Source organism: Protopterus annectens, chromosome 2.part0 (assembly GCF_019279795.1).
Source record: "Protopterus annectens isolate FY-2018-M chromosome 2.part0, PAN1.0, whole genome shotgun sequence".
Classification (NCBI taxonomy): Eukaryota; Metazoa; Chordata; order Ceratodontiformes; family Protopteridae; genus Protopterus; species Protopterus annectens.
In genome coordinates this window covers 917,061,914-917,072,541 of record NC_056728.1, presented here as the reverse complement: position 1 = coordinate 917,072,541, position 10,628 = coordinate 917,061,914, and the positions used below count along the sequence as shown (strand labels likewise).

The 10,628-nt window shown below is 35.1% G+C and overlaps 1 protein-coding gene across 1 annotated transcript in view; it reads right to left on the bottom strand.

Moving 5' to 3' along the window:
• Positions 1-709: 709 nt before the first annotated feature.
• The window catches only part of MTHFD2L (methylenetetrahydrofolate dehydrogenase (NADP+ dependent) 2 like), a 1,043,973-nt gene continuing 1,034,054 nt past the window's right edge, over positions 710-10,628 (bottom strand). Inside the window, exon 8 of the mRNA XM_044061163.1 lies at positions 710-1,951. Coding sequence (XP_043917098.1) covers positions 1,836-1,951 — 116 coding nt within the window. The 3' untranslated portion in view covers positions 710-1,835. The remainder of the gene's footprint in view (positions 1,952-10,628) is intronic.

The following is a 10,628-nucleotide window of genomic DNA, read 5'->3' as shown; positions in this document are numbered from 1 at the left end:
AATAAGAACCAGTTACACTCCATAATATACATGTCATGACTAAAACTGAAAATTCCATTATCTGGACAGTAGTCTCTCCTTTGATAATCACATCGTCACAGTAATCAGGAAATCCTTCTATGTGGCACACCTCATCACAAAAGGGCTCTCATCCAGGAAAAAAGAGGTCATTGTTCCCCTCTACTCATCACTTATTATACCCATTATAGAGTACAATGCCCCTTTTGGAATGTACCTCACAAGACATCTGCAGCAGCTGGAAAGGCCACAGAAGTACCTCACAAAGAGGATTACTGGCCTCAAACAGATGCCCTACACTGATCGTCTCAAAAAACTCCAGCTTTACTCTGTAGCATATCACCTACTCCGGGGTGATCTCTGCCTAACATATAAAGCTATGTTAAACCCAGAGCTGTTGGACATGCTACACTAAAAAAATCCCAATCCCTCCGAGCTACATGCTCTATGGACCTAAACCTTGTCACCACAATAAGCAGGACATGCTGGAGGGATAGATTCTTGTCCCAGAGACTTCCTATACTCTGGAACAAGCTACCCATATATATGTCAAGCAAAGTTCCTCATTAGCACTCTTCAAGAAAAATCTTGATGAGTGGATAGGAAAAAGGAAATACACCCCAGAGATCACTCCTGTGGCTCTGTTCAACACGGGCACAGGAAATTAACTTTCTTGGGTGGTGTACGCCAGGGAACCTTGTTGGCTAGGCTTACTTAGGCCCTTGGGCTGATAGCCTAGTACCTACCTATGAATCTATGCTAAGCCATCTAGTACTATGTCACTGAAATGAAGTTAGCCTCCCAGTATGCATCTGATCACAGGCTACATGCAATTGACATAACAAGTGAGTTAGTGAGGTTTTTGGGAATCTATATCTCTGCAAAGATTCCTGGTGTATAGTTCAGTCTCTGAGGGACTGTGCCTTAGACTGACAACAATTAATATTTAAATAATTTTTTCAGGCTTTATAGATGCCTTACCACTTATCTTTCTGCAGCATTTGATTTGTATATCAATGATATCACATTCAGATTTTCATTGTTTATGTATATAACATTTTCTTCATGAAAACAAATTTATGTATAAAAGACTTTCTCTTGATTTCCTTACTGATGTTTGTCTCTAAGAGTGTCTTCATATATTGCATTGTGTGTAATTATTATTACAGATATATTTTGTATTAATGATATCCGCAAAAGAGTAAGAATTGGTTTAATTTCCTATGTCATAGGTGAACATGTCAACAATTCTTTATTACAATTCTTACTGGTACAGTAAGATTAACTTCCTATAGAAAGTGCTGGTGATAATCTATTTTGTCCAGAGTATATTCATATTAAACTGATAGCAAAGAGGCACGTCTGATGTAGTGAATAATTACAATGTACTCTTTTAGCTTATTACCAGAACAAATGGTGCATGACAAGTTCAGGCTTCTTGCTGATGACTGAGCTATCTACTCAGTACCTGAGAGTCTTATTATTTACCTGCTTTCTATCAAGGTGTGTTGTTGCCCTTTGTAATAGTAATGTGTGTCATGAAAAGGACAAAGCATAATTCCAGAATAATTTTAACATTTCCAGTTATTCAGAAATTGTAACAATAATCACTACTGTAAATTTACTGAAGGTAACCTAGATAGATTGAGTCACATACCCTTTAAAAATATAAAATGATATCAGCTGTCTGTTACATAAAATGCATAGAGATGTAGCAGAAGGAAATGCATTGATATTAAACTAAACTTAATTTTTCCTTTACTTTTTATGAGGTAAGAACAATTGCTATGATTTCAACTATCATTAAATGGACTTTACTAGTAAACAAATAGCTTCTTGGCAGCAATAACAGTGTTCTTCAGCAACATCGCAACGGTCATCGGCCCTACTCCTCCTGGTACTGGTGTGATGAAACCAGCCTTCTTCTTAACCTCTAGAAGGAAATCAGAAAATGGAGTCTGTTATTTTACATAGAAGTTTTAATCTGCATAACAACAAATGTTCAAAAGCGTTAATTTGCATAAGCAGAGCTACTAGCAAAGGCTGATTTGTAAACTGCATTTAAATATGTTGCTGAATTTGAACCTGGTATGTTCTTTTCTATATAAACAACTAATACTCTAAAGCACATTACTCTATATATCTTAGTACTGATAACCAACTAATGGACTGATACACAGATAAAAGTTATATTTTATAATACAAGCTTCAGCAAAGTCATATAAAAAAAATCTTCCCTGAGATTAAGAGAGATTGCTGTCATCAGCACTAATTGGCTAATGTGAGTTGATCAATTAGGGCAAGCATGGGAATCGCTGATTCAGAGACAGATCATTCTACATGAGGAACACCTCATAAGCAGCTAATTATAATGTACCTGAATCGAGCACTGCCCTATCAGAGTTGATTGTGCTACTGTCCTCCTTACTGGTGCAAGTATCTCAGTACCTTAAGCACTCCCCAATGCACACACGCACACACATCAAAACACATGCATATGTTTGAGTATGCAAAAATACACACACACACACACACACACACACACACACACACACACACACACACACACACACACACACACACACACACACATGGACAGCTATATATCTACCTGTAGTCATGGTATGAGCCACAACCATTCCAGTAGGCGTGAATGGGTGAATGCTTTCTTTTTAATGGCGTATTCTTTTTCTTGCCCATGAGAAAATTAACTTATCAGAGAGATTCACATTATTCTGCTGTTGCTTCCATTTCTGAGGGGAAACATACAAATAATTTGTATTAGTCATAGTCCTGGACTGCTGCATTTGTATGAGATTTTGCCAGCAAGACACACACACATACAATCATATGTAGACACACACGTGCACACACACACACACACACACACACACACACACACACACACACACACGCACACACGCACACACACACACACACACACACACACACACACACACACGCACACACACGCACACACACACACACACACACGCACACACACACACACACACACACACACACACACACACACACACACACACACACACACACACACACACACACACACACACACATGCTGCCTGACATGTTCAGAATTATTTACCTCTTATTTTGTGTATTTGTATATTATTTGAACTACAATATACTAATGCAGCCATAGAATGTATTATTCCACCACCCTTAAACTAATCTTTAATGTCAACAAAATCCTGGAACAGCTTAAATAATGCTACAATGTTTTTTCATCTTCTTGTACCCACTGTTTGTCTGATCATTGCTAGGAATGTATTAATTCTAACAACTGAATATGGTCTCCCTCTAAGTTACTCAATGGCGGCATTGTTAAAGTAATTAAAACAGCAATAAATACAATTTGCAGATTTGTTTTACATGCAGATCAACTATTCCATCAATGCTGACTACTACAACATGTTAAATGGTTACCTGTTAATGAAGGGGCATATTTGCTACTTTCCACACAGATGAACAACATTATTAAACTAGGGCACTGCCCTCTACAAAGAACAAAACTAAATAGCAGACAACACAGCTCCACACTAAAAGATGCATATGAGGTTATCTTTAACCTCATTAGACCTAAATTCAAAGCAGCAATAGGTGAATGGGCAGAGTAATACAATCAAGAGTGTTTGTTTTAGCATAGCAGAGGCATACAATAAGCACCAGTATTATATCTTTTCTATAAATCTATCTACAATGTTCAGGTAATAAACCTGATTAAATATTTTTACTCAATAGCATATTCTAATATTTGTTAATAATATTCTTAATGTAGCCAGTGTTGTGAGAATTAGCAGTTCAAATGGCTAGATTATATAGTTTAACTGGCTATTTCTCACTAAATCCGCGGTGGTGCAGTGGCAGCATTGTTGCCTCACTGCAAGGGGTTCTCCCGTTCGATTCTCAGCTAGTGTGTGGGGAGTGCCTTCTGTGTGGAGTCTGCATGTCCTCCCTGTGGGTCGAGTGGTGTTCTGAAAGACATGTGTGTATGGGCGTGCCTTCATTGAAGGTTGGGCGTCAAACTAGCAACTCGGCACTGTGAAAATCTACTGCCAATCATTAGTGAACCAGAGTTCTGCTGTGGTGACCCCTAACTGGGAAAAGCTGAAAGACAACAACAACTGGCTATTTCTCACTGTATGACAGAAAGGTTTTCTACCACTTGTATTTGGCTATTTGTGGATGTTGGATACCTTGATTCCTTTAACCTTTGTGCTTAAACATGGACATCCATATTGAGCAATCATTTTAATCCTTATCATCAGAACAAGCAGAAGGCTCTAAAAGAGTTATTGTTAGGGATTTTCTGTACAGTGTAGTATACATTGAACCATCTTGTCCCTTATTTACTGAAACATTTAACATCTCATTCAGATAGTAGTTCACTGTAAACTGAGTTCCACACTTATTCTCAATTACATTTTGTAAAAACACATCAACTAAACCAGATGACCAATCTGACTAGGTACCATCTAAAGACCTCCACCACTTATCGGTGGCATACAAAAAGAGGTTGTAGCAAAAGTCATGAATTAGTTGTCCCTCATTGAGGCCCATAAAGAAGTCTGTGTGAATTGGTGAAAATGAAGCACTCATGGCTGCTCCTTGGATATGCAAGCAACACTCATTTTCAAAATAAAAGACAGTCTTAGTCAGAATGTGCTCTATTAAAGTAAACAGAAAGTCACTGAACACACTGGGTTGTATAACGTCTGCCTTTCCACCCAACAGGAACTGAGACTCCAACCCAGCTCAGTGTGATATATCATGGGATGTAATGTTCAAGGTAAAATATACCAGTGTTTTTCCAAATGAGGATCTTGTACCAGCTATAACACATGGCTGCAGTTTCTCCTGCTAGCCTGGTCGACATGGGCATACTGAGACATTGTAGCATCTGCTAGTTAAACAATCGAAAAAATGAAACAAATACCAAAACACCAATGTCGCTGAACCAAGTAACAGCCAGACTGTGTTGAATGAATTCGTTTAATCAATTCTGGTACCTCGGCCTTCGCCTTCTCATGGAATAAATGTAATACACAATACAGTCACTTATAAATCATCCTGAAACATTTGCATGAATAATTTGTTTCAATAAAACAATTAAATATTTTACTTCTTAAAGCCACGACTCCTTTCCCAAAAACTTTTTTAAAACAGCATGCATTATTGAGCTTATCCCAAATAAACCATTTCATAAGTAGAAAGATTTCATAAAAATAAAAAATAAAATGCTTTTATTATACAAAATTTATAATTTTATGATTTTATAACTTTATATTTCTAAATTCATCCCATTTGGAAAAAGAGTATTATAATTTATAATAAATCTAGATTCCATTTCCAACAACCTGTTATAAAAACCTAAATTGTTGTCACCCACATCATTTGGTTTAGCATTGTAGCATCTGCCTCATGTTCACTGACTCCTAGCACATAATTCCTCTACTTGCGAGAAAGTCATCTATATCACTGACCTGGAATCCATGCTCTCTTGCACCACAGTACATATAACTGACAAAGAGGAGATTGCCAGCACAAACACCACATCAACTACATCACATAGCCAAGCATAACACCCATACACATATACAGTGGTCCTCAATAAAAACTTACCTAAACAGCAGAGACCTCCAAAACACACTTACAACACAACACCAAACACATCACAGACAGCAGACAACACATCAGTATCTCACAAAGACAGCCCATAAGGCATAGCAATAAACTCATACAGCCCATAAGGCACAACAATAAATCAAACATACTGGCGACTCTTTTGTGGCACACAAAATACACACGCACGTGCGCGCGCGCACACACACACACACACACACACACACACACACACACACACACACACACACACACACACACACACAGAGTCACACATACTGCAACACATGGCTGTGCTGAAAATACAAAGATTTCATAAAGACGCAAAATGTTACAGTTTTATCATACTAAAGAAAAGAGTAGTGTTTGTTTGTTTACAATGTTTTTTTAGTGCTGGGCAATATGGAGCCTGTCAATATTATCTAGTCATTGAAGGGACAGTGTATTGGTGATGTAAGGAAGACCTAGAAACATGGAATTAGAGAGGGTCCAGTCAGTACTAAGTCGGGAGAGCATCAGTCTGAGAATGAGGTTTAGAATAGTCAAGAAGATGTTAGTAGGGTGTATGAGAAATGCCTAGAACCCAAGAGTGACACAAAGAAATAAGGAACAAACTACTGGAAGTGTGTTGTTCTTTTTAAAGCTTCAAGTGAAGCCTAGAAGAAAGGCTTGTAGTCTGAAAGTAGGCTTTCAAAGTCTTTAGCTGGGAGCTGTTAGTGGTGTTTAGGTAATGTGCTTTCCTGTATCCCAAGTGGAATGCACGGACTGTTGAAAGCTAGTCAAAAAGTACTGTCTGATTTTTGTTTTTTTGTAAAGGCAAAGTGAACTAATGTTACAGTATGAATTTAATAAAGTGTGTTTTGTATATGTCCTGTCCAGTGTTTTTTTTTTTATAAATCCTACAACATATATATACACATGCAGATACACAGACAATGTTATTGTTAGTGATAATCTTGGAGGTCCTCTAAAAATTTAAAGCAAAGTTATCCCTCTGAACTTAACAGTAAAGCAAAGTGTGAAAAGTATGTTGTAAATGTAAAATTTGAAAAGCAAACAGAGAAACACTAGTCAATTGTGCCAACATGGAATTGTCTCACTGCAAGTGTACTACATATCAAACACAAAGAGGCACAAAAATCTACTAACTTTTAGATATGAAATGCTTTATTTATTCATGTATTTTATTTTATTTATCCTTTGTTAACCAGGTTTGTCCAACTATGCTAGTAGTTTCGTTTCAGGGGAGATCCAAGGTGGTATTTTTATTACTAGGGGAAATTTAGCCAGGGCATCTGTGAATCTCCCCACTGCTACAACACTGATGGTGTGTATGGCAGATGAGTGAGAGTGTCTGTTCCATTTCTGGCACAGTGGCAGCTGGAAGAACAGCAGGCAAACATATTGACAGGGGAGCAAGGAGGAGAGGCAAATGCTGACTTTTTGAGGTTTATTTTCTGAGAAGGAAGTGGAGATATCTGGGATAGAGAATTATGAGGGTGACCAGAAAGAGAATTCTGAAGATAGTTTTCAGTGCAATTCATTTATATAGTCAGAGGGAGAGCAGTGACAACAGGAAGAAATGATTATTACAGCCCTCCAGTTGGGAGAGTTGCGGAATGATTTATTGGTGGATCTAATTGATTGGAGTGAGTCAGAGACAGGGAAGGATTTAACTTGGGGTAAAATTATTGAAAGAATACATAAAGAGGATGGACAAAAACTTAAGAGGAAAACATTTGCAGAAGTGGTTGGAGAGCAGATTGGAAAAGGGAGAGAGAGGAGGAAGACTGAAGAATTGGAAAATAAATATGTAGCTAGAATTGAGAATGAAGAAAAACAAGCAATGGACAGGTATGAAATGCAGGACAATATAGTTGTGCCTTTGGGAATCAGGCCACAGGAGGCAAGAGCTTTTACTTAATTAAAAAAGAGACTTATTGTGACATTTTCCTTGAGGCTGATGCAGTATTTGAAACCTTTTTGGAAGAGTATGAAAAAAGAAACAAATATATTGTAAGGACATTCTTTTGTGAAATACAAAAAAAGAGTTGTCATATAATTTTGGACAGAAACTGAAAGATAAACTGTTGAAAAATATTTACTGAAGAACTTTAGCAAAAAATGAAGGACATTTCTAAAGTGTTTTTTAATACATGACTTTGTATAGAGCTTGGGATTGTAATATGATTTTGAAAATGGAAAATGGAAAAAGTGTACACATTCCTAGCATGATTAATGTTGAAGGTCATAGAGATATTGTCAAGTACCGGGGACTGAAAACATTTTTTTTATGGGAGGAAGGACATTTTGTAAGTAATTGTGACAAGAGGAAATATTTTTTATGTGGGGAGATTGGTCATGACACAAAAATGTGAAATGAAATGTTATAAATGCAATCAGGTAATTTATGGATGGATTGTTAGAAAGAGAAAACTATATCATTTAAATTACAGGGATGGATTTGAAAAAAGCAAATAGCACTAAACAATTGCAACTAGAAGAACAACAAAATAATGAAAGAGAGAGTAAAGATCCTCATACACAAGAACAAAATAAGTTTGATAAACACAAAAGAGAAAGAGAGATGAAAAACAGATCAGAGGTTAGTGATGGAAAAGATATGGACTAGAAAATAGTTAAAAAGAACAATGCCATGGGAAAAGAATATTCTATGGTGCGAGTTTGAAAGTAAAAAAAAAGAAAATGGATAAATAAACAACTTATTGCAAATAAAGGTGAAGAGAAGCAAACAGCATTAGAACTTAAGGTGAAGAGAAGCAAACAACATTAGAACTTTATCTATCAAAGTCAATAGTATAAAAATGTAGTAGGAAGGATATGGGTGTTAGAGTGGAGTAGAGTGGAGTAGATTTAATAGTCTTACAGGATGTTGGAGGTTTAACTAAAGAAAAAGAGAATGCAGCGTTTATGGATAGGAGATATAATATGGAATTTGGGTACAGAAACATGCTCAGGGATTGCTATATTATATAGTATGACAATAACAATATTGGATTATACTTTAGTTAGATTAGGAAGATTAATGGTAGTTGACTTTGGGTGGGAAGGAGTCATTTATAGATTAGTAATAATATATGCTTATGTAATATATAAAGAAAGAGAGAAATTATTTCAAGACATTTTGGACTATGTCATAGTAAATATAGATATTATAATAACAGTACATTTCATTTGTGACTTAAGGTGCAAAACGCAAAATGAGACACTGGATAAGAAAATAATGGAAGAAATAATAAAATGTGGGAATTTAAAGTTATGGAATAGGAATGAAAGTATGTAAAGAAGGGAAGCATTGAAAACACAACTAGATTACTTTTTGATTTCTAAAAGTACAAAAATAGTGATAGAAGAAGTAGCAGAAACAGGATATTTGGATCACATGGCTATATATGACAGGAATAGAAGAAAATAAAGATTATATAAAAATTTGGAGAGAAAAAAGAATAAATGAAAAGACATGGAATGAGAAAGGCAAAAAAGATATAATGGTGTTATAGAAAGATCATTTGACTTTTATAATAACTGGTCAGACTGGTGGATAATATTTAAAAAGAAATATAAAAATGCACTTAATATGGGAAAATAGAAGACAAATAAGGACAAATAGAGAAAGAATAATGTAGAGAAACACAAACATCTATATTAGATAGACTAGATATAACAGAAAAATCTATATTTTAGAAAAGAAGAAGGATAATTTACCAAAAGACTCAAGAAAAATAGTGCTTTATTACATTAACAAAAATATTTTTTACAGGTAAAAAAGGTAGAATTATCACCATATTGAAATACAATGTAAAGGAAGAAAGTGGTATAATGAGAGAAATGAAAAATAAAGATGGAGAAGTTGAAACAGAACAAAGAAATATTATGGATATTGTAGTGCAGTATGATAAAGAAATGGTAAAAAATAATTGCAGAATGAAGCAGTTTACAGAAGAAATTAATAATGAATTGGAAAAACAAATTACAATTATAGATTTAGAGAAGGTAATAAGGAAAATAAATACAAATTCATCAGCAGGACCATATGGTAAAGGATAGTTAATGTATATGAATTTGATACAATGGCAAAAAGAAATGTTGGTGGAAGTGTTCAATGAATGGCTAAATGATGATATTTGGTATGCAAAAAACATATAAGTGGAGTTATGAGATGTATATGGAAAAAAGGAGAGAAGAATTAAATAAAAAATGGAGACCAATAATGTTGAGTAATGCAGATTGTAAGATATTTATGAAGATAATGCAAAAACAGGTGGAAAATAAATTGCAATATGTAATGAAAAAAGGCATGTATGAGGTTAAAGGAAAAAGAAACCAAGTCCAATAGCAGATAATGAAAAATGGGGGAATGGAAGAAGAAAAAAATAAGGAAGGAAAAGAGGCTGGGGGAGAGGGTGAACTACATGAAGAAGAAACTATAAAAGAAGTAGAAATAATATGGAGGGGAAAAATGAGGAATGAGGTCAGAAGAATGGATTAATAAGAATATTGTTTTTGAAGTTCTAGCCAGTGTAAAATATGATTTTGAGCATCAATAATTATTTCTATATACTGCCCAAAAATAAAACAAATAAATAATTGAATTGAAGAAACATTACAAAAAATAAATAAATAAAAATATTTTTCCTAACTTAAAAAAAGGAAAAGCAACAATCTGAATGTACTTTCAGCAAATGTATTATTATTAACATTACAGCATTATTAACATTGTAAGATGAGCAGGAATATTGGAATGGGATGCTAAATGTGATGTAAATGTTATTCTGTTAGAGGATGTAAGAATCTTGAAAAGCAAAGAAACACTGCAAATAGAAAAAAATGTGGGTGGAAATATAGTATGGAACTTAGGAACTGAACGTTGTTCTTGAGTGGTTGTGTTGTGTAAAAAAATATGAAAATGCTAGATGTAATGTTGGAAAGGATGAGGTTAACTATTA